The sequence below is a fragment of the Pezoporus occidentalis genome, unplaced genomic scaffold (genome assembly GCF_034315485.1).
Source record: "Pezoporus occidentalis ecotype Australia unplaced genomic scaffold, CSIRO_AGI_Poc_V1 ctg29, whole genome shotgun sequence".
In the NCBI taxonomy this organism is placed as follows: Eukaryota; Metazoa; Chordata; class Aves; order Psittaciformes; family Psittacidae; genus Pezoporus; species Pezoporus occidentalis.
In genome coordinates this window covers 6,915,710-6,941,389 of record NW_026914829.1, presented here as the reverse complement: position 1 = coordinate 6,941,389, position 25,680 = coordinate 6,915,710, and the positions used below count along the sequence as shown (strand labels likewise).

The 25,680-nt window shown below is 40.5% G+C and overlaps 1 protein-coding gene across 2 annotated transcripts in view; it reads right to left on the bottom strand.

Moving 5' to 3' along the window:
• TDRP (testis development related protein) overlaps positions 1-7,073 on the bottom strand; it is a 28,967-nt gene extending 21,894 nt beyond the window's left edge. The window contains exon 1 of one of the 2 annotated variants that reach the window (XM_062626280.1): positions 6,384-7,073. In XM_062626280.1, the coding sequence (XP_062482264.1) occupies positions 6,384-6,506 (123 nt within the window). In that variant the 5' untranslated portion in view covers positions 6,507-7,073. The remainder of the gene's footprint in view (positions 1-6,383) is intronic. The other variant, XM_062626281.1, reaches the window with a different exon arrangement.
• Between the last annotated feature and the right edge of the window lie 18,607 nt (positions 7,074-25,680).

Genomic DNA, 25,680 nt, shown 5'->3' with positions numbered 1-25,680 from the left:
ATGGAAACACCTGTATTAAGATCAAAATACCATCAGTGTCATTGATGAAATAAAATTAAAGTCAAATAATTAATTTTACTTTAGTTGCTGCAATAATTCAAATATTCTAGTGAAGTTTTCAATTTTCATGAGATTTCTGACTGATAAATCTGATAATTATTTTTAACAACTTATTCATACTGGAAGTTCGTATTTCCTTTTTTCTGATCCAGAAAACAAACCAACAGATGCTTACTCAAAAGATAGTACCTGACATACAGTTTTTATTCGGTCATGGCATTTGCAGTTAAATTATGTATCTTTAAAAGTACTTGCATGAGTAATGGCAATATTTTCATAGTATAATTTCCGCAAAACAGGTTGAACACATTATTTTTGGTTATAGTATTCACACAGACCCATCCTGGAGTTCTTCACTCCAGAACCAGTGGCAAAACTTGTTGGCAATGTATATCTCTGATGATGACAGAACTGAAAGATAGTCTACCTGGCAATGTGTTCAGTGACTTCTAAAAAGTCTACTTAAGTTACAGATGTCCTCATGCAATCTGGCAAATAGTTTCTATCAAAGCAAGAAAAAGAAATATAAACCTATTTTGCCAGTAAAGAATTAATGAGATATAAAAGATCAATTCTTTTTCAAAGAACACATTTTTTTAGCTCATATATAAATAGTAGCAAGTCCAGCACTGTTAGGAGAATATGGTGCCAAAACACCTTGCAAACCTCCATGAAGACACAACAAATAGCTTAAGGAAAGTGGATCTCAAGCAGTTGAGAAGATAGTGGTTTTGTAGATCAGTAAAAGGGGATAATTCTGTATTAGACTGGAGGAGAAGACAGCCATGGCTCACGACAAACTGAGGCAACCGGAACTGGTAAAGCAGAACTGGCTCGAGGAAAGATACAAGTGATAAAAATGACAAATGGGGGAGAGGAAGGAGATGTACGAAGGAAAACCTTGAAAGCAAGGACAGAGATTTAAATGTAAATTTCCTGAGACAAAGGGAGGCCAGCTGAAGAAACGGATATCAAAAGATGAGGAGGACTTAAACTTCATGCCATAAGCAACAACATTCAGGTACGGGATTTGCAGGGACTAGGGGATGGGGAAATGCAGCATAAGTATTAAGAGCTGCAGAGGAAGTAATCACCACCAAGATGGGAAGTGAGGGTCTGCACAAGAATTTCTGCTGTCTAGACAGAAAGAAAAATAATAATGTTACCAAAAAAAAAAAAAAAAAACAAAAAACCACACACCCGAACTTGGACTTTTATAAAGGAAACAGCAGTAAAGTATCGGACACAAATTCTCTTTTGCACAACAGATAAAAAACACTGACAACCTCCAGCTTACAGGCTTGACTGAAAGAAAGAGATACTGATGTTGCCTATAGCTGGAGGCCAACCATACAGTAAGTGCTTTGTAGGACTTCTAAGAGTCAGAATAAACCCACAGCAAGAGGATAAGAGTTGAGAAGATCTGATCCAGGTCAACTGTGTAAAGATGATGGTATAAATGAGGAAGTGAAGCACCTCAGAAATGAAAGGGATTAAAAAGAAGAAAGCCTAAAGCCCCAAAAGATACAGTCAGCTCTGCAGTCTCCTGGAAGACTGTAAGAAAGAAACAGGACCCACTCGAGAAGCTGCTGAAAGATGAACGTGACAAGAAGGAGGAAAAGCAAGAAAGGCAGGGCAAGGGAGGGCTCAGGAAAGTCTCTGCTGTCAGTCCCACAAGCTAATGCTCAAGACTGATGACAGAATACAGGTGATGGATTTTAGCCAGGAAAATGTCACTGAAATGTCACAAGAACAACTCTAATGAAAGGAAAAAACAGACTAGCAGAGAGAAGAAGGTATGAAGGAATTACAAAAGTACTGCAGGCAGAGCCTGAGACACACTGAAATGGTTAGAAAATGAAGGAAAGGCATTAGCTGGATTAACACTGTCTGCTTTATTTTTTAATTAAAAAAAAAACCTCATTCAACGTATTAGTAGAATATAAGAAATGCTGCTCAGCTCCCACCCATTCCTGCACGGCCTGTCTGAGTTCGACTCATTCCAAGATGAAAGCCAGTATTAAAATTGTACCACAGACTTAAACATCTTCATTAAAATAGATAACTAAAATTCTATACAGCCAACTTTAAAACATCCAGTGAGCAAGTCTAAACAAAACTCAGCATAAAACATACTTTTAAACATATTCTCTTTGAACATAACAAAAAATACTATCAGGGAAACAGATCAAGGCTAAGGATCTGAAATATCTTTACATGAAAGATAAAGTTGCATTAGATAATACAGGTCAGCCTAACAACCTACAATACAGATGTATTTTGAAGTTGAGTACCATTTTACATCAGAGCTAAGTGCAATATTGACACAGCATTGACATCTCTGAGAACTGACGAAATGACACCAGGATTGCATGAAGGAGAACTTCGCATGACTGCCACAGCATCGCCTTCCAGAAGCCAAAACTCAACATTTTTCCCTTCCCAAAAATATAACTACGGCTTGAAACATAATGACTATATTACAAAAACTGAATGCAAGTTTGGCGTGCATCACTGCACATTTCTGGCATATTTTGAGAGACACACACACAAAAAAAGGCACATTAATTTCATTTCATAACGTGTGTTATTTGTGTGTGTTAAGTTGCCTTCATATATTAATTGTAACTTCAGCCATTAAAGCACCTTCATTGCATGAATTAAAAACTATTTATGCTTCAAAGCATAAATTAAAATTAACTTCTAAGATTCAGCCTAAAACTGTCTGGTCTAAAAAAAAACCCATACACATTTATTTACACAAGTACTGTTGTAAAATTTACTTGTCTTTCTTATCTCAGGAAACACCTTACTGTTTTAAGTAAGTGTTAACAATTCAAAGCACTTGTATGTATGCAGGAACTTTTGCTAAAAAGTGGACAGAGGCTGACAATTCCCTCCCATTGCAATTTTCATGTTCTAAAATTTGTTTTTGTTCTCCCCGAAATAAAATCAAACCATTTTGTATTCCACAAAACCAGAACTGTCAAAGCTTCTCTTTTCAGATCAAACTAAGCTTTTCTATGTAAAAATTATAAAATTCTACAAATTCAAATGTCTGCTTGAGTAAGCCCCCATCAGGCTTCACAACCAAGATGATCAGAATTTCTGTACAGTAACAAAGGGTGCTTTGGGTTGTTGTTTCTTGGGGTTCGGGGGTTTTTTAACTTATAGTAGCCTAGCTCTTTGTTGTTGTCTGTTCCTGCAATGTCCTAATTATTAGGTTGCACAGTGAGAACTTCTTCACTCCTTCTCAGCTTTAAAGAAGCAGCTTATAGCACCAACATCTCATTACTCTGGAACACTTTCAACCTGGTCTGTTTTAATGGCACAGATGCGACTATCCATTTCTTTCTTTTGAAGTAGAAACTTTTAGCATTATTTATAGCTTGGATAGCACAGGCTTAAGGATTTTCTTCCCATTTGCCCATTAAAAATAAAAATAAAAATAAAGACACAATATAGCTGTTGAGGAAAACAACATATCACAAATCAAAGTAAAAATGTGATGACTGTGGTTCATCTCTTTTACCAAATGATATATCAGAAAAGAGGAAATTAAATCTAACAGTAGATTTCTGCATGAAATCTAATGCTGGGGTTTCCTAAGTTACTGAAAAGCACTCAAATTATCCGGATTTTGGCTTTCAAGACAGAAAAATAGGGAAGCCCTGGATTCTTTTCCTCTTGATGAGGTAATCCTCCATTCACAGTCTAAGCAGGCTGTACCATGACAGCTTAAAAAGAGCAGAGGCTGAGGAAGACTGAAACTTTCTCATGTATAGCTAAGGTACCAAGAGAACTGCCCCCTCACTCCTCCAAGCTCTGGTGGTGCTACTGTCCTCCAAAATCAGGGGCCTGGACAACAGGTCAGGACGCAGCAGCAGCAAAATGCAGATCATTACCAAATTCCGCTACACATTACTGGATTTTACTCTCTTGAAGTCATTTTATTGGGAGCAAAACCAGGTTCTGATTAAACCTCAAAGATATCAAAGACTAAAAGGAAGGTCCTAGAAATGAATCAGCTATAACAAGCAGAACGAGCACCTCACACTTTCTCCTTGACACCTGTCCAAGCCATGTTTTAGACATACTATAACTACAGCTGACCTAGAAGCTGCCTTTGGTAGATCACAAATATTACAATGACAATCAAGTGTCCATAGTTTTCAATATAGTCTATCCTTTCTTAAAGCGTACATACACTCTAAGATAACTACTAATTTAAATATTTTGAGGGAGGGGTTGGGGTTTTTGTTTTGGGTTTTTTTTTCCTCTCAGTTATCCAATCTTCTTGACTTTAACAGACAAAACAACTAATAGCTCATGGTCTCCACTTTCTTTGCCAAACTACACTACAACCTCTCTAACTTTTCCAAATCCTTTATCTTATATTTCATTTAGTGCCTTAGAATAATTTGGTTTTTTCCCTGCCTCCTCCAATACAAAACAACATCTTTTATTTTCCAGTGCCATTGGTAATAGACATTGAGGGAGTTGGAAAGGACTTTTCTTAAAATTTAGGAAAATGGCAAATCATTTGCACCAGAAATTATTGTCATCATCACTACAAATTGAGACTGCTGCTAATGGAAGAGAGGTCCAGGACAGTAAATACAATTGGACAGGACAAAAACAAACAAACAAAACCTCCAAACCCAAATAAAAGGAGGAAAAAAAAAAAAAACACACCAAATCAACAAACAAACAAAAAAAACCACAACCAACATCTGTTACTAAAGTAGAGAATTGGGAGAATTGTCAGGACAAGACACGATTCTGAAGAATCATTTTCTGACTGGGAGGCTAAGGTCAAGGAGCCTCAAAGAGGATTTGGAGTATTTGTGATACAGAAGAGCAGCAGTGGGATTTACTAACCAATTTAACTAATTTACTTTTAGTGGGAAGCTAACCTTTGGTGTGCAGGGAGGTTTTCAGGAGGTTGGCAAGTCTAGGAAGGCTGTGGATAGCAAAAGCCAGCAGCTTAGTGAAAGCAGTGGAAGCTTCCAAGCACCTGAGGTAGGAACTGTAGTAGAGAGAAGTTAGATGTTGTATGAGAGTCTGTGAGAGATACTTCAGGTGGCCTCCAACACCACAATCACTCTTCATTCCCTGAAGAGGGTCTCCAAAGTTAGCATCTGTTCTTCCACTCTCATAGGAGAAGATCCTAATCATCCATATGATAGCTGCTGCCAAACAAGTAGCAACAGCTAGAATTCTAATGCAAACTGTTCAGGGCAGTGCAAACGAGGACTGGGGAGCAGACCAATGATTTTGCTCACTGGAAGATGGAGGGAATAACAGATGCAACTGGGAGAGGCAGCTGCCACACATGCTGACAACCCATAGCAGCCAGCAACCAGAAACTCAAGCAGAAGGTAGATTATCCAGATGCCTACTTTGCTTGGAAGAGCTGGAGTGCAGGAGAGTCACAGGGCAGTAAACTAGGTGGGTTTTTGTACTTTCTTTGGAATACAAATCTCACCAGTTTGTGGCCCTGAGCAACTGCTTGGGCTAGGTATGCCGGTCTCCTGCAATTTCTCATACATCTACAGATACTCTGTGGCAACAGAAGATCAGTTCGGCAACAAAGAAGTACTGGCCCATGTAACAGGCTTCCGAGCCGGATTGATGCCTACTTGTTAAGTTTTTGAAAGCAAGTCAACAAAAATTCTTTTAGCAGTTTTGCCTGATACCCAACCCATACCCTCCTTATCAGGCTGTATTTATTAGGCAACCAGTACTTTGAGAAAGTCATCGCTGATATTTAACTTATCATTTAACAATGAAAGCTTTCGAATAAGGTTAGGGCTTTTTAAAGATAGCCAAATACCACTACTGAAACTATAGAAAAAGCAATCCTATCAAAACACCAGTGCTTCACACAAACACGCACACATCTGCAAATGAAGATCATGTTCTTGCAAATTACCGTTTAATGTATTGTGCTTAACAGACGGGTTGCGGAGCCCCTGCCTAGAGCTGGGAGAGAAAGTACCCTGCGGTATGAAGCCACTGGAATGAAGGACAGCAAGTCTCAGCAGTGCCAGAGGCCGGCTGCTGGAAGAAAACAGGGCAGGATAGACCAATAAGCACCCCAAATTATGGGGTGAGAGTTGCACGCCCCGCGCAAGCACCCTGTTCACCAGCCACAGCCAGGCTCCCGGCATATCCAGCGGTGGGAAAAGTGATTACTCATGCAGCCATAGAGGAGCGGGAGCACGGCGCGGGGCCGAGCTTCACGACCCGTCCTCGGCCGCCGCGGGGCTCCACCGCCGCCGTCGGCCGTCCCCACCCGCCGCCGGGCTCCGCGCTCCTACCTGGGGTGCCGAAAAGGCGGCGGCGGCGCAGGCGGCGGCGGGCGGCGGGCCGCGGGGACGCGTCTCCTCCTCCTCGGGCGAGTCGTCCAGCAGAACTTTGCTGCTCTTGTTGAGCTTCCACATGGCGGGCGCGAAGGTGGCGGCTCCCGCCTCCCTTCGTCCCGGCGGAGAGGGAGCCAGGAAGCAGCGGGTGATGCCTCCGCGGCCCCGGCCGGGGCGGCTCGGCTCGGCTCGGCACAGCACGGCTGTCACCCGGCCGGGGGCTCCCGGGGCTGGAGGGAAGGAGGAGCGCTGCCTAGCGGTGCCGGGAGCCCGCCCCCTGCGAACGCCTCGCCCGCCGGCCTGCTAGCGGCCCGGGCCCCCCCACCCGGCCTGGCGGCTAAGGGGAGCCGGGTGTGAGGAGGATCCCGCCCGCAGAGGCGGGGGCGCCTCCTCCCCGCTGTGCCGCTCCTCACCTGCCACCGCTCCCTGCTCGGGCCGCCTCTCACCGTTGCCGCGCTGCCATATTTGCGGGGCGGGGGCAAGGAGGGAGGGAGGGGGCTTCCCCGTCACTCCGGCAACCGGCGCGGTGCCCGCCGAGCTCTGACAGCGCCGGGCCTCTGGCGGGGGTCGGCCCTCCCTTACAGTCAGACCCTGGCAGCACCCCGGGTCTTGCCCCGCAGGTGAAGAGCCCCCGCAGCCTTCTGCTGGCACGGGAAGGACCCCAGGAACAAGGTCCCCCTGAGGGCCCGTTCAGGTCCCGCCGAAGAGGGGCCGCAGGGTGCAGTGGGTGGTGCGGATGGCTCTGCCCAGGCAGCGGTGACCGCAGAATATCGGCGCGGGGTACTCTGAGGTGCAGTCGAGCCTGTCCGTGGTGCTGGGGCAGCGGTACCCCCACGACGCCAGAGGCGGCCCGACACCACCTTAGATGGTCCAGAAGTACCAGCCGAGCCCTCCCCGCCACGGATTGGTGGGGTGCACCTCAGGAAAGGCAGGCTCTTCAGCTATGCCCCGCAGCCTGGGCCGAGACAGGCACCGCACGTCTTCCCCTTCCAGCCTCCTTCGTCGCGAGGAGGCCTGCAGCCAGGGCAGAAAAGCCTGGTGCATCTAGTTGGGAGTCCAGTGTGTCCCAGTAGCTCCCAGTTAAGTCGCTGAACGGTACGGATTTAATACCCTATGTACCACCTGGTATTTTCAACATGTCTCGTTTCAAACACATAGAAATGGCTTCAATGGCTTTGAGCAAACTGTCCCTGCCCGTGGCAGAGGGGTTGGAACGAGATGAACTTAATGTCTTTTTCAACCCTAGCCATTCAGTTATTCCATGATTCTATGTGCTACCATACTTTTTCATAAAAATCCCCACCCAGGCACTCATTTATCCATAATTTTCAACACGCAGTTAAGGTTAGATGCCCAAAGAACCATGGAAGTATACTAAAAAGACATTTTTGGTTGTTCTGCTTGCTTAACATTACTGTGATTTAATGAAAGGCCATAACCCTCAAGCATCCCTCAAGAAAGACACACAAGTCTTCTTTGATTGCCTGATCTGCTTGGGGGCCACACAGCAGCAATTTAGCCACAGCAATGCTTTGCTGAGGGTGTTTTCATCTGCAATGTGCTCCTACCTGCTAAGCCAGGAAAGGGCTCACCCCAGGGCTGGAACACCATCTCCCACAGGCTGGTTGCTCCATGTGCCACCCGTGCATAAGGAAAGTAGTTTTAATTCCCTGTCAGTGGCATATGGACACCCATGGAGTCAATTACAAATTAATGAAAAAACACCACTTTTTCTGTAATAAAACACCCAAATCCGTAACCATGAACTTCAGAGGCATTATGGCTTCAACTATAATCTCGCTTCTGTACTGATTATGGATTTCTGTAATGGCTTAGGAATGCTGTGTAGCTAACTATAATTTATTACCTAACTGCACAAAAGACACATTCACTTCACTTGAACCTGAAATCATGGAATTTACACCAATTTAGTTTTAGACCTTGGTCTTGAAAATGAACTTTACAAAATGATATTGATGTGCATAAAGCAAGTGCACAAGTGTTTGAAGGACTGGAAAAGCCTATAGTTTTACAATGTTTACACATAAAATCCTCTTCATCTCATTTTCAATTCCATCTCCTGCAAGACTAAAACCAGAATTCCCTTTCACATCTTCTGTTAATATTAACCACATCTCAAGAGGGTAAGAGATGAAACACATTTCAGTTATGAATGACAGATCAAGTTTAGTATGGTTTTCTTCTAGAAAGCTGGGTCAATTTATAACTAGATCTTTAACCTCTCATGCCTTCTTCAAATTTATAAACAAAAATATTCAGTAGGCAGAGCTGAGAGTTTATAATTTACTTTGACACGTTTGAGTAACTTTAAGTAGCAAACAACAATTTCATTTGATTTGAGTATTGTATTTAGACCACTGAAAAGACCAAATAAGTTTCTTACAGTTACCTGAAACACCATCTCTACCATTAGGCTTGAATCCTGCAAATACTTATGATTCTGCTCAGTTTTGTTCTCACAAATAAATCCATACAGCACTCCCAATACACACAAAATTAACTATATGGCTTTGGTCTTTTTTAGTTATATTAAGTTTTTAATTTGTTTCCTTAGGTTTTCTCTTAAGATTTGGATTTCAGTGTGAAATCGTGGCGCTGGTCACTAAAAATCAATCCAGTTGACCTGAGAGAGGTGAGAATTTCAATCCACATTTTCTATTTGTCTCCAAGACCCAAGGCATGGTTGAGCCTTGCCTCTTGTTCTTCTATAAAGAATATTACTTTCTGTTCTACAGACTTTGTGCTTACAAATGTATTATTTCCTCTTAAAATTAATTATACACATATAATCCAAAGATTTTTCCAGAATAATAATCTAACATCCACAGACTGGAACTGCCCAGGATGAAAAAGAATACAAAACAAATACAAATTTTCTTCTTCTAAGCAACTACATTGTTATGTTTCTCTCAGTTGCATGCAGAGAAAGGCTGTGAAATCCCCTTTTAGGAACTCCTTGCATGGTGTTTAAAATGTTATGGACATCTTTATAAATATCATTATGAGGAAAAATTGATGATTTTGTTCTGAAGGCTCATCCTGTCTCCCTTAAGACATGCAAAACAGAGCAGGGATTAAAAAAGAAAGCAAGAAAAGTAACAGAAAATGCAGCCTTTGTCTCTGACTCCCATGTTTCATGTTTTTGAAAGTGGGAGGCTGAACTGTTTTGGAAGCAAAGCCAGACAGCATGATTTTAGCAGACACTTCATGGCCTGGCAAAACTTTATGCTACTGAAAAACTTGTTCTTCCTTTCCTCTTTTATGCCAGGCTCTCACCCAAGAGAGAAAAGGGTGGAGTTCTTTTGGCGGAATACACCAGGCTTTCAGGAGGCAGAAAGCCAAAATGGGAAAGGTAGGAAAGAGCAGTAAACAGATGATCCTCTGCATCATACCATGTAACTGCATGACTTTTAATGGCTTCAGTGTTCATCAGTGACTTCAGGCTGCAGGCCCTTTGGATGCTGCCATGCTGTCAGGTACGCACACAATATTTTCAGGTTCTTTATCTATCCCGATAGCCCTCAGGGTTTGCCTTGCAAATCCTTGTTGATATTCATGGTGTCACTCACTCATCTCTTCCACAATCAGTATTTTATGCAAGGGTTCTACCACCCTTTACAACCTTGCCATAGATGCCTGTTCTGAAATTCTTGCAAGCTGTGCAGAAGTGACCACAGCTGCAGTGCTGCTTCTCTAAACAAGAGGTAAAAATAAGCCCAGGAACAGTGAGACACACTGCTTTGGAGACCACACATCCACCATTGCTGCCCCACCAGCAACCTCTCAGCTGTACTTGGCACTCAGAGTGTTTAACCAAGCTGTTGGAGACTATTGCCAGCAAGATGAGGTTCATCGCTTCCCAGCAGTGCTGGGCATGCATCACAAGCATTAGAGAGACAACCTTCTTCTCCCACGGTGTCCCACTCTTAGTCATTTTATGGTGAAAACTGTCTTTATGGCAACTTTTCTAGAACATAGCACAGGCATTGGAGTATCTGTATATCCTTTCCTGGATTCCTACCACCATTTAGAAGCAAGTGTTTTTCACTTTCTGGAAGCTGATAATGCCAGATACCTACGCTGGAATTCATCCTATGAAATTTTAAATGCCTAGATGTCTAATCTCAGTTATTCTCCCTTTTGAATTGGTGGACAAAAACACTGTGTGGTTTTGTCTTTTCATCTTAGCTCTCTTAGGTTTTTGCTGTAGGCATCTAGTGATAACCATACCAAAATTCACAAAAATAAGCAATGCCAGGGCTACATCTTCCAAAATGCAAAAGGGGAAGAGGTTCAGCAACTAGGAATAACAGAGTCCAGGGAGGGCAAGACTTTTTTCTTTGTGTTTTCCCCCATACTTTCCAGCAGCTCCCTAACAATACTTTAAGCTAAAACACATGTAATATGTATGAGGGAATACAAACTGTGTGATATGATGTGCAATTTTAATGCATATAAATTCTAGATGACTACAGTACATGAGTTCTGCAAGTCATCTCAATGTCTAAGCTTACTCAAATAAAATATTTCTATTTCACCCTTCTATACACATGCATAGGTCACATTTATTACAGAAAAACTGTTCTAGAGCAATTTGAGGAAGATTGCATTTTACTTTTTTGGAACTTTGTGTGATTTTGGAACTTAAGTGCAATTTCCAATTAATGTAAGTGGTAAAATATAGCAGTTTTAGGAGCCAGAAAACACCCTAAAATGGTCTAATCTTATTTTCTGAACTCTTACATGACTATTTTAAGCCTTGCCAATAGAAAAGTGAGGTCCAGCCCTGTAAGGGGAAGGAAATCTTTTGTCCCTAGCCAAACTCCATTCTTATTGATGGCAAAACCAATTTGATTTAAAATACTGACATGTACAAGAAAGCTGTTTGTGGCCTGGCATATAACTTACTCAGTATGGTCCTTTGTCCAAAGAAAATATGTAAGAGAAAAGCAACATACTTATGGAAAATATACATATTAAAATAATTGACAGTTGGTTGAATCAACTGGAAGTCAGTTCAAGAAATACAAAAAGTCTTAGAGGAAACATATTCAGTGCATTTAAATGCATGCTAAATTAATTTATACTCTGTCATTACAATTTATTATAGAGATTTTATGTCCCCAGGGATGACATAGCAAAAATAGAACAAGGCCTGAACTGATGATAACGATTTTTAGACACAGAAAAATGCTCCTATGAATATAGACTGACACTATGCTTTAAACCAGAAATCAGTAAGAAGAAATGGAATAAGCGTATGTAGAAACAGACTGGAAAGGTAGGTAGACCAAATAGAATTGCTTCTTCTTATCAGCTAATAAACAAGGAGGTATTCATTTAGTCGAAAAATAGTGCATTTATAAGTGAAGAGGAAACAGATATTTTTCAACTGCAAATTCACACTTTCTGAAACAATTTCCAAAGAATGTTACCAAATCAGTACTCAAGAAACAGGAAATTTATGGTAAGAAGAACATCAGGTTAACACAACTAAAACCAAAAAAGCAAACACAATGTGTAAGACTCAGATTTCAGGAAATATACTAATTTTCACAAGCTAGATGTTAATAATAAAGCTTTATGCAAATATATTCCATTATTTTCTTCTACAGGATTTCTTGCAGTAGTGTAAATCAATTCTCTACTGGAAATAGGATATTAGATAAAGCATACCACTGGGACACGCAGCCTCTCTGGTATTGCATTCCTTTTCTTTTCCACCAGTCTTTTTCCAAACTTTTTCCTAGGAACAAAAGAGTTTAACCAAAATGACCTGAAACAGTGCTGTTCTCTGCAATGCGTACACTGGATTGAAGTGCACTCAGAAGATTGCAAGTACTAAAATTTCATTGTGCACAGGAAACAAATGTCATAGTCTGATGTGAGTGTAGTCCCCATTTTTTTGAGGTGCACTGCATTTTGTATTGCGTTGGTGTCATGGTTTAAACCCAGCCATTGGTCAGAAGCAGTTTTTCAAGATATTTAGTTCATTTACAGTTTTGACTTATCAAAACCTAATGAAAATGCAAAATTGTGAGACTAACTTTTGAATATTGAAACCTCAGTGTATAGTGCTCATGAGAGAGATAGCCCAGACTCACACAAGAATATTAAATGTAATAGAACATGCATCATCCTCTAGATCCTCAGTGATCTGCTTTGCAGGAGAGCTAGTAAAGAGTTAAATTTAAAGAAAACTCCCTAGCATTTCATTTGAGTCAACAGTAAAACTTTAGTAGCAGATTTAGGCCTTCTCTGCCTGGAGAAGTGGTGATCTCAACCTGATACACCAGCACTCCAAACAGGCCGAGCACTTCTACTGCAGATAGGGACTTCTGGTTTTTAGTTACACTGTTATCTGAGCAAGTGTATTGGGGAAAAAAGGGGACTGATTTGCCTACACACAGCTATCTTAACAGTGCAGCTGCTCTGGCCATGACTGACATCTCTGTACTATGGCGGTATGACAGGCTATAGCAGAGAAAGACTCAGTTTTCTTTGGAGACACAGTTCATACCTGTTACCTTACAGTTTTGGTCCAAATATACAGCACAAGGACTCTAAAGAGTGCAAAGGTCACCTCCATGTTCTTTCTTTGCTCAGAGGGTTATGAGGCCAGTTCTCACAAAAAAAAAAAAAATCTGACAGACAGAAGAAAGTGATTGGCAAAGAAAAATACTCCAGAAATACTCCAGTTTAATGCTGCTTCTGCCGGTTGACATTGGCAGTGGAAAGATAACAAAGGAAACTACTCATTGTGGAGGGAGAATCTCAAGACACCAGTATATGACTCTCCTGGGGCTAATTATTCTGCAAGTATTTTGCAGTGATGCAGTGAGCGCATAAGCTCTCACTAGACCATGCAGGAAGGAGCTAAAAAGTTTTAATTAAGTCCTATTTAAACCATGTTAGCTGTCATTCTCCATTTTAGTGCCAGCTGCTATCCAACTGTAACCAAACCTTCCGGCCCTCTGAGCAAAGAAAGGGCTGGAGTAAAAAAGAAATACAAGGAGAACAAAAAGTTGATTTTGGGGGACAAGAAAGGTTAAAGGAAATGTGTGGAGAAGGGCAGCCTCCAACACTAGCAATCGCTCCTGGAATGTGTCCAAGGAAGTGATGGATGCTGCCCGCCAGTGCTCTCTATGTTGACATGAGAAGATGAGAGACTAGAAGCAGGTGATGCAGTTGGCACTGTCTCCCTTTGCGTTTTCTTCTAGTGCCATGAAAGGCTACTTTGGCCATGACTGGGAAGACACTGATGAATAGGTCCTGTGTTTATTTGCCATTGTGTAACAAATGATCATTAATGAAAATGTTTTGGAAGAATAAGTGTTCTTCAATCTAGCCAAGACTGAAATACTGCTCTGCAGTAAGAAAGCCAGGGGTTTTTATAACTCACGTGTGACTTAAGAAGAATTTTGTTTACTTGTAACTTCTACCCTTTCCTGACATTTAAAGTGTTCCTTATTTGCTACATTAATAACGGGCTTTGGACATGATAAAACAAATTACATGCTTCCTTTATAGTGCAGTTTCAGTGCAATGATCTGAAAGTGCTTACTTATGTATTAATGAATTAATCCTGAAATATGTATCTCTCAAATAATATCTTCATATCTGGAAACTACATCTTATCTTTTTGCCTCTTTTTCAAAGTTTGCTATTACTGGAATCAAACAACAAATCGTGATTAATAATAAAGTGCTATATATACTGGAAGCCAAAATACACAGATTTTTCTAGCAAGCTTTGTGAAATCTGTTACTAAGCAAGCAGCAATTTCCTGACTTTGCATTCTTGCTGTTTAGCCACTAGCCCACTTTCTTTCCCAGTACCACAACTACACTAGCAAGTATTGTTGCAGAAGTCAAGTAGTCACAGACTGCATTTCTACAAATACCGTTTTTTAAGAGATCAAAGCCCCAAATTCTTCTCGTCTGAGTGATACAACCTCCCCAAAGCCACGTAAGCTTTTATCCAGTCTACAGCCGTATAAAAGCATAGATGCTGCCTCATTTACATTTTTCCTAACAACCTTCCAGTTCCACAATGTCTTGTTCCCTCAAAGCAATTTTCCTGTTGCAGTTTTGATTTATGTTGCTATAGGATCAATGTGATATGAAAATTTAATATTTGAGAAATACTTTTTATTTCTCCACTGCTAGCCCAGACTGCGGGCAGGCAGACATTGCAGACATTGCCTCACATAAATTGAGAAGACACTTAAATACCATGGTTCTGTCGGGAGAGAAAGAAAGAGTATTAATCTCCTCACCCTAGAGAGAAAGGAACGTGTGAAGCTATTTATGGTGCAGCTGTAGAATAGCCACATTTATGAGGAAAACAGAAGAGATGCAAACCTAAAGAATGAGAAGAAATATTGCTAAAAAAGACAAACATCCTTTTGGAACAGTTAAGGAATACTTGCTTTAATATGGCTGAATCAGGCAAAAAGTCCATTTGCCTCAGCCTCTGGTCTCTGACAATGGTGTTTAAGAAAACAAAAAAGGTGCAGAGCAAGTTCAGGGTGATACTTGCCCTGGCATATCCTGCCAGCATCAGCTTCCTATTCTAGAGGCCATATCATCATCTTCGGTTTTAATAAAACCGCGTGGACTTTTCTTCCATGAGTTTTCACTATGGATTCTGCTTTTTACAATGATGCAAGTCCCACACAGACAACTTAGCTTGTAAGCAACAGAATAAAAGGAATGTTAATAGCATGATAGTGTGGGACAAGGTTACCCCCAAAAATCTAGTCATAGTCCTATTGGTGGAACAATGCCATCTGCTAGAAATGTTCCCTGTGTATTGCCACAGGACAGCCCTGTGCCCATCTGAACAGCCCCCTAGTTTCCACCTACTTCTGCATACAGCCAGAGTGCCCAGCACTCGGCTATGTGCTTGCTTTAGCAAAGACTTTCAAAGTATGATGGAATTTATAGTAATTTTTCTATTGCTGGCAAAGGATAAAGGTCTAGCCCAAACTACTAAGCATCTCATGTCCTATTGTCATTATAAGATACAGACATATAATCTATTAAACATTTCACAATCTTTAATCTGTGAATATGAGAATGCCAGTAGAATACAGAATCCAGAATTTGAGAAATATGCTTGGTTTCTAATTTACACAAGTATAGAATTATACATCATACAGAAACATATTATGGAAGCATATAATTTTAGCTAAATCATAGAATTAATTATAGAATGGTTGGGTTGGAAAGAACCTTAAGATCATCTAGTTCTACCCCTCTGGCGTGGGCAGGGACACCTTCCACTAGAGCATGTTGCTCAAGGCTTTGTCCAACCTGAACTCTGCCTGTCCTTGAACTCTGCCGGGGATGGGGCAGCCACAACTTCCTTGGGCAGCCTGTTACAGTTCCTCATCACCCTCGCAGTAAAGAACTTCTTCCTTATATCTAACCTGAACTTCCCCTGTTTAAGTTTGAAAAAAAGAATGCAGTCAAATGCACTGAGAAATTAAAAGATTGAAGGGAATTGGAAAACTTAACAATATACTAGCTGAGCAGCAAAACAGAGCCAGTTGTGTGGCACATGGAGTTAGAGTTATGTCTCATGAAATTGCATCCATATATTTTCCATAGAATTCAGTAGCATAAGACTTGCTATCCATGGAAGTTGAAAGTTCTAAATAATTTTAAAGCATGTTATGGTCACCTCAGTGTGAATCTCTTACTCAGAACAAAGCATTTTGCAATTAAGAATTTCCTTACTATACTTTGGAAATCTTGAAAAAGTAGATTAAGCTATATTTATCCCTCATATTTATAGTCTTGGTTTCACTTTGATTACTTTGCTTCTGAAGTAAAGTATGCAAAATTAAATTAAAGTGCTTTAATTCTGGACCAGTGTCCACACAGGATTAAAGGGAGCTGTATTAATATACTTCAAAGTCACACCTGTAGTTAGTTCAGAACATTTTCCTGAATGTGCCTACACGATCAAGGCTGGTGTGACACACAAGGAGGGGAAACTGCTGTAGCCCTGGATAATGACAGAGTAAGAAAAAGGCCTGTAAATATTTCTACAGAAGTCATTGCCAATTTTTTATTATTAATTAGTTTTCTAATAAAATATGCAGGAGTCAGTAGCATTTGCCTAAATTTGCCTAGAGTATTTGCCATTCCTACCAATTTGCTTTAGCACAAAACAAAAATGTTCCCACGCACAGGCCAAGATGCTTTTTATTCTATGCTTAGACCAACTTGCTGGAATCTTGTCTTCATTGACATGGTTAATAAAAGTTTTCATTGACTTTAGCAGAGGAAAAAGAACCCAAAGAAAAACTTTTAAAAATCCTATCTGAACACTGAGGCAGCTCTCACTGGAGCTCCAGCCCTTGGAAAATGCTGGTCCAGTTTTCTGAGGAGGTTTGGGTTTTCTGTCTAGTGCTGTAGATATAAAAAGTAGCCAGGATTAGAGTTCATAGCAGAAGCATGTCCTAATCATGACATTTTTGTTAAAGTTAGTCCTTGGACACCATCTCATAGAAGCAATTCTATTGATTTTTTACATACTTTATCCAGTTGTGTAGATACATTTTGGAAACATAGATAGAAGTTTATGTGGCTGGCTGCAAATTTGCTTGGCTCTAACCTCACCTTTAATTCTTCTCAAACCAGGACTCAAATACAAATGGGTTCCCAAATCAACAGGTTTTCAATATTCAGTTGTTGTTGGTCATTGTACTCAATACACTACCATGTAAATCCAGCGTGGATCACCAAGGAAACCGGCGGCTTGCTGCCTTACAATTTTCATAGTGTATCTCCAGTGAGACACCAATCTACAATAACTGAGATTTTCCCCTTTTTTTACAGCACTTAAAATTTTAGTTCCAAATGAATTTTTCCCCAGGCGTTCACTTGTAAAATGCTCAGTCATACTTGACAGAAAGGTTCACTGTAAAGCAGATACAGGTGAGATGATAGTTACTCTTTAAAAGCTTATGTGCTTTGTATGTGTTATGCTTAATGTAGGTCAGGTAACAGAGATTACGTCCCTTATATTTGGGAGTAAGGGAATATAGAGTTTGCTTCAGCCACAAGGGGTTTATTCCAATCTAGGAATTCAGTTTAGGCTAAAGCTGCATGGATTTATACTGGCTGAGAATTTGCTTATGCTGTAAGAAGCCTACTTTAATTTAGAGAGTTCAGAGATTTTAACAAAGGCTTCAATTATCTTCTGGATGTAAATTTGCATACCAGTACTTATTTCTCATAAGAATTTTGTAACATAAATTTGCATAGTTTTTATTTAGATTTAAAAGAATGTAATTTAATGTTTTTTTCATAGCTTTTCCTTCCTTTACTTGATCTGCTGATGGTGAGTTTACATGTTAAAATATTACAGTTATCCCGTAAAATCACTTTTTTAAATTCCACCATATCCTCCTCCTGGCTTTAGTAGTCCCAGTATATAATTTGCATAAATCCTTTTGCTTTTAGTATCATGATAATTTACTATCCAGTGTAGCTTTACATTTGGTCAGGAATTTACATCTATTGCTAGCAACAGGAAGCAAAACCCCTATCAGTTACTTGGGATCAAGAAATTCATATGCTTCAGGAAAGGTGAAGATCAATATCAAAACTAGTAAGTTTACTTTCCTATGAGGACAAATGTTTAGATTTATGAATAGCATTACAAATAATTCCCTGTTGTCTGTTATGTGGTTGTATAGAGCTGTAATCTCATAATCCTGCTTCTGCAAAACTGTTTTTCAATCTTCATGTTAGATTTGGCAATTGTTGATCTTGAAGGTAAGCAGCTGTTATGTGTGTGTGCAAAGTCAGTCATTCTGCCTTTAGCTCTCAAGAAATATCTAGTAAGTAAAGTTTCTTTTGTCTTTCAAAGCAAATAACATCTGTTTTTGTGGGGAATGAATGCCACATGTTTTAGTCATCCTGTGCAAGGTTTCTGGGTGAGTTCAGCAGAATAGGAGCCTGCAGCTGATCAGTTTGCCACTGCCTTTAAAGGCAAATACTGAACTGTTTCAGATAGTGTGGGATAACTCAGCTATCAAGCCACCAAATTAATCAATTTATACATGGCTGATTTTAATGCTTCTTTTGTTTTCTTTGCAAAGAAAGAATTGGCAACCTAATGCAGTATTGTACCACATCTTTCTTGTTTAAGCTGATGAAAACCCAGCAGCGAGATAATTTCATTGGGAAGGCAGCATATCCCATTAACCTAAGATTGGGAGCAGGGTACCTAACTGAGCAGCAAACTCCCTAAGCACAGGGTTTGCAAGTTTCCTGCACTGCAGCATCCCTGGGTTTAGCAGCACATGGTTGAGGTGAGACTGGAGGCTGGTGCCTGCCTTACATCTTTTGCAGACTGGTATTAAGAAGGAAACCATCTTATTTCTGCTAAGTTCCTTCAAATAGGTTTTGGTTGTCTGTCCTGCAGTGTCTTTCCAGTCTGCACAGATACAGTAAGGGTGATGCCATCGGATGGGTGGCTCAACAAGGAGGCCCACTGGTGGTACAGCAATTCCCAGTTTGGTCAGTGACCAGTGTGCCCATCTTAACCCACTGCCAGTATTCCTCATGCTGTTGAGAAGAGGTGCCCAAAAGGCAGGACTTGAGCCCACAGAAATAAAGAATTTCTCCCATGACTCTTCTATAAACCTCTGCCTGCTGCCTATCAGAAGTCATGCTGCCTCTGTCTTCACCACCACTGCAAGAAAGAATGACATTTTTTTAGGGGGCATGTACTTGAATCTATAAAAAGTTATATATTTTTCTTTTTTGACTTGAGCCTTGTATACTGCAGAGATCTGGAAGCATAATTTTATTGTGCAATAATTTAAAAGTTGGCCATTATGTTCTCTCTGACAATAAGCATAACAATAAGTAGGCAAGCAAAACAGAAGATCTTAACCTAATTGCAAAAAAAATCCAAAGAAACCCTGCTAGTCATAAGTATATGTAGAGATTTTCTCTATTGAATGACCCTGCTGGGAAATGCCTAAGTAAACAAGTTAATTACACCAGCATATAAATCAATAGATCTCATCAATAAAAATACCCATCCTAAAACTGACACCCCTCTACAAAAAAAAGTCACTGATGCTTCTCCTGAGAGTCTGTGGAAAAATTAATATGACAGTAATAAAGCCTAGCTTTCACTATTCAGTACAATCCCAAGCAGGGGTTATAATGTGTGCAATGAGTCAGGGAATATGTCACAGAGATTTCATGCCCAAAAGGTATTTGGGCTTTTTGTTTACTTGAGCTTTTTTTTTTTTTTTTTTCTTTCTGAAGGCAGGAGAGGTTACTAATGTTGCTTAGTCTTGGATGAGAAGCACCATGTCTAACTTGTGCCAACACAGCTGCAGAGTGACTTAGATGGTGAATATTCCTTACTCACCCTGTATTGGCAAGGCAGCTGCATTTCTAACTGGTTATTCCTAGATATGCTTACTAGAGATGCCAATTATGATGAATTACACTTTAGAAATGTGATATAGTCTAAGTGAATATTGGTTCCTTGGGAGCCAATAGCCCACATGATGTCTGTATGGAAGAGTTCCTCATTATTCCAGCAGAATGACATCTCTCCAGGTTGTACTGGCCTTTCTCTGGGAGCACATGTTGCTCCTGAAGCAATATTAGTTAGATCAGCAGTACAAAATATCCTGATTGCAGGGTAAACATCAATTTTTACCAGTTTAATTAGTAAAAAACAGTGGCTTTGCCAGTAAATTTCCTACACTGATAAAGTGATACTTGGCAGATTAGATTAGTCAAGTGCATTGGCAGGCAGGACAGAGTACAATCTGTAGTACCAACGTGTAGTACCAGGGTAAGACACTTCAAGGGTAAGCTTCACTTCTGACTCCAATTCTGCAACTACAGGATAATGAAGGAGAGTCGTCATTGCAGCAATCCAAAATTTCAATCTCAGAATGAACAAAACGACTATTCATACTAAAGGAGTCACATTTTCTGTCAGCTGGAATCTTTACTTGTTTTTTATGCCTTTGTCAGAATCAGTGTGGTATTGTGCTATAAATCTGTATGTTGTTAGGTTTAAAATAATCTGTAAGAAATCTGTCATGCTCATTACTATTACCCTTTTTGTTATCTGCTATCTTAAAATTTCTGTGAATGAGTAAGACATCTATGAGTATGTAATATTATAAAATGCATAAATATGCCAAGAAAATAGTTTTGCACTGTGTCTTACTGTAGCATTCATCTCCTAGAAAATGGAAGTGAGTGTTTTTTAACTTTGGCATTGAAGAATGATTTACAGTGCCTTACAAATGCAGTTTCTAAAAAAAATTAAGATGCTCTTCATCACAGTTAGAGGCACTCGTATTCAAAACTTTCTTGCTGATATTTTTGACTTCTGTGTGACCAGTAATGCTTCTTTGTTAATTATAATGTATGAAAAGAGCACTTTATGAGAACACTGCACTGTCTCAACCGAAAATCTGAGAGCACAGTGCATCTCCTATGCTATCAGAAATAGCAGTCCATCATGATTATTTTCGCATGAACAGAAAACAAACTCTTTTGTAGCATTTGCTTTTCAGCTAATGAATATCTTGTGAGGTTAGGTGCGTTTCAAGAAACGTGACCCTACATGTTATTTTTCTTGCTCATTACAGTGGTCAGTAGCTCTTTCATATAATCACAGAATCATTCAGGTAGGAAAAAACCTTTAAGATCACCAAGTCCAACCATGAACCTAGCACTGCCAAGTCCACCACTAAAGCATGTCCCTAAGTAGCACATCTACATGTGCTTTAGATACCTCCAGGAATAATCACTTCTCTGAGCAGCCTGTTCCAGGGCTTGACAGCCCTTTTTGTGAAGAAATGTTTCTTAGTATCCAATCTAAACCTTTCCTGGCACAACTTGAGGCTGTTTCCTCTTGTCCTGTTACCTGGGAGAAGAGATCAGCACCCACCTTGCTACAACATCCTTTCAGCTAGTTGTAGAAAGTGATAAGGTCTCCCCTGAGCCTTCTCTTCTCCAGGCTAGACAACCCCAGTTCCCTCAGTTGCTCCTCCTAGGACTTGTGCTCTAAACATTTCTTTTTAAGCTATTACATAGAAATCTAAAGCTTAGCACTGCCAGTGGCTATGCTGTTGTTACCAGGCTGCTGCAACATAAAATTTGAGTCCTTTAGGGAGGTTTGAAAATTGTGGCTTGAAGCTATGAAATTGTGGATGAAAACTGTATTGAAGTTTAGTGAGGTCTAACTGAACTGGCGTTGCTGAAAAGATTTTGGATAATAATTTAACTTATGGTATAGTAACAGAAAAAATATGTGTGTTATTAAGTTTAGGACATAAGCTGTAGAAAGCAAAACAAAAGGAAAGGTAAATTTTGTATTTAGTCCAAAATTGCTGTGTATGGTGTATGATGTGACCTGCAAAGTGGCCGAGCTACAAATTTGTTATATCCAAATACAGTGTAACAGAGCAAGGTAGAAATGTCAGGGTTGCATATCCTAGAGCTTTGTGTGGCCCCATTTTTCCTTAAATGTTGATCTGGGCATGGAATAGCATGGGGTTATAGGAAAAAAAAAAAGTAAGAAAACCAACACAAATGAGCTGTTATTTGATGTACTTTTCTTCTAGGGAATCATTCAATTTGTAAAAATACATTTTTCTGGTGATAAAAATACTTCATTAGTCTAGGTTGGTTTTGATCCACTTACCCTTCACCCTCCCCCACCTCCCTCCCACTTGCAAATACTATCAGGATTGAGAACCTGGCTTTTCTAAAGGTCTGCTGGGCTATGTCTGCAAAGCAGAGCTCCTGACCTCCAAGATCTCATAGCAGACCTGAGCTGCTCATCCCAAAGTGTGCAGCAGGCTTGCCTTCCTTGTGCTTAGCTTTCCACAGAAAGCACCCCCATACCTGCAGGCTATAAGGCAGACACAGCATGGCTCAGGCAAGCTCCCTACGAAGTGTGAGTTCACCTAGCAGCACATAGAGACACAGCCTTCCAGAGACAAAGCAGAAGTTCAAGATGTGCGCAAAGGGGGAAAAGAGGCTGAAAAAAAGCCCTGGGCAATTGAATCAAAGCTAGAGAAAAGAAGGGCAATCACAGCCTCAGTATTACAAAGCACCTTATTCTGCTCCCTTACAAAGCTGGAGCAAGAAATGGAGATGGAGCAAATCTAATCAAATCTAGAAGAATACTTGCTTAGTTCTGAAAGAGGGAAGAAAGCAGATCAAATGAACAAACATCAGAGAATGAAAGTTCAGATGACAAAAATGAAATACAAAGTGTTTACTTATTTGTTATTACTGCAGGTATTTATCTCCAGTTTACACTTTGTTTTGTTCTGTCACTCTTACCAAATCTTAGTTCACTCACTTGCAAAATGAGTGTACTACTTACTTAGCAGAAACCTCCCAAATATTAGTAGCTGGGTTACATTCATTACCTGGATCAGTGTTTCAGAAGCACTTTTTGAGATTTCTGAGTAACAGGCGGAGGAGAGCCTCTTTCATTGCTGTTGTTGCTACTCTGAGCTTTGGTGAGGTCATGTACTAGGGACAGTGACCCGTTTCAATCAAATTCTGTGTTTGTCATGTGGGAAGAGTTTGACTGAGAACTTGCAGGGTTTAGCCATAAATGTGAGCACAAGGAAGGACTGTATTAGGATGTTTAAGGAGGGAAAAAAGGATGATGAATATTTTAAGATCTAGATATTATTTCTTAAAAAAAAATAAAAATAGAAATCCATGCTTAGACACCTAAAGGAGGTGGAATTTAAAGCCACTGAACAATTCCAGATGTCACTATTTTCAAAGGAAGCCAGGAATACTGTAGCCCCCCAGCACCCGGAAACAACTGGCCTGATACTTATCTATGGAATCAAGTAAGCCATTCATTCAGTTTTGAAGATGCTGTCTGTAACATCTGGATATCTGAAACACCATGAACCTCCCCAAACCCTTTATTAGTAGCACTTAGCCTTTTCTAAACCTTGGAAGATCTGTGAGACAGCTTTCAGTAAACAGCAGTAAAAACATGAGGAAACAGGTTTCTTCTTTTCTACATGGTGAAATAACTTCCTAAATCTCATTCTTTCAGATCAACAGTTGGCAATGCTCTGGTAGAAATACTGACTGCCAACATAAAAATGTTGGGCCGGAGTCAGCAGACCCAGCACACTGTAAATATTGAAACTCATGGAAAGAAATGCAGCGTGGGAGTAATCTTTTACTCCCTTCTGCATACTTCTAGGCACTTTCTGCCCTTTTGCACAGCTGTGAGGGGTTGAACATAAAGCAAAGCTCTGTTGGAGGCTGCGAAGCAATGCTGGAAGCGGAGCAGAGCAGGTGGCTCCATTTGCTTGGCTGCCAAATAGTTTAAAAGGTACCTTTAGCCACAGTGTGTGGGGTGGGCATTAAATGAGATCTGTGTTTGTACTGCCCAGAGTATGGCTGAGCTAGGATGCTCATTGACTAATAATGCAAGGTGGAGATTGTCAGCCCTAAAGAGACCCTAGACCACCCTCTTAACCACTGCAGAGACAGCCTGGGCTCAGGGAGGCATCCATGCTGGGTCAGGCAGAGGGCATCAAATTAACTTTCAGCATATCTTGTGTACAGGGGGCATCCAGCTATTGCAAAGATCAGAATAGACACTCCCTGAGATTTATATACCAATAAATAGAAAATACCCTTCTGCCTCACAGGTACGTCCTCCATGTGGTCCTTTCCTTCAAGGCTTAATAGTCTATGGAGAATAAAAGAGCCAGTGAAATGCTTTACTGATTTCTCTTCAGTTCCTGATAGCTGGTGACTGAGGTAGATGACGCCACCTAAGTGAGCATATTGTACCTCTGTACACAGATGACTGAATTAACAGCAGTAATGATGCATCACGCGCACTCATTTCCTGCCAGCTCAAAGAGGAAATGATATGTGTTGGTTGTAGATTAAAATACCACAGCAAGCCAATCCAAACGGATCACCAGATTAACCTGATTACCAGTATGATGTTTCCTTCTTGTGTCATCAGATCCCCTTGGTTTTAGCTTTTCCTTGTATTTTGGGGGTTTGTTTGTAGAGCTTAATAGAATTTCCCAAACTGCAAAAAGGTGAAAAAGAGAAAGTATGTATTTTGTTAGTATGTTTTGTTGATGTAATTGTTAAAGTCTTGAAAACTGCACTCCCAGCCAATATTACCAGAGAAGAGCATTTTCTAGACTCAGGTTTAGCCTTCTGTAGGCTCCACCTCAGGTATTCCTGCAGGAACAGGACATTCTTCCTCTCACAGTGCCAGCTGACAGAGCAGTCCTGGTGTCTTTGAACATAAGCAAAAAGGGGATTAAAACTTCCAAAATGAATATGATGGGTGAGACAAACCAACCAGGCATGTTCATTGTTTCGTTACATGAAGCTAGGAAAAAATTCAGTGGAGGTGTGTAAGTACTTTGTATTGAATTGCATTAAAGCCTGAAAGAGCACCCTCTTTCAGTACAAAAGGTTGGGTTACATCCAGGAACAAAAGAAAACACAAGGGTGTTTTTTTTATAAGGTAAGATCTTTTTCTTAGTGGGGTGGTAGTTTTATTTTTGGTAAAGGTCTACAGGATATCCTCCAGGGAAAGCCAAAACTAGAGCTATAAGAGTGTGCCGGGCAGTGAGTATGGTTTTAGAGCAGGAAGGGAACCAGATACACTCAGAGCATGCTGATAATTAGTGCCGGATAGGAAATAGCAGAACTAGAGGTTGTTTGGGTTTTTTATAAATATACAAAATCCAATCTGTATTTGCATTTGTGTTCTACCAGAGCTCATGAAGTCTTCATCTACTATTAAAAATTGTCCCTGTCGCTGAAGGACCAAAGAAGCCTTCATACCCATGGCAATCACACTCACACAAGCTGCAGGATTCTGGGATGACAGCTCTGAGCAGACAAGACCAAGAGAACAATTTCTCCCCCATTGAAGGTGTGGTGGCCTGCCCACCAGCCTGGCTGGCAAGGGGTGGGTCTCAGCTCGCAGGGCAGCTCCACGCAGTTTGAATAGTCAAGGTCACTGAGCTAGTCTCGGAACCCAGTGATTAGAGAACCTACCTTGATCTGAAAGGAAGTAGAAATCATCCAATCCACTTTACAGGACTCTTTCCCACTCCCCAACTGTATATAATAAAAGTGCTTCTGTGACTGGGCAGATGCCATTCGTTCTTATGAAAACAGTGATTGAAAAGCCAAACATC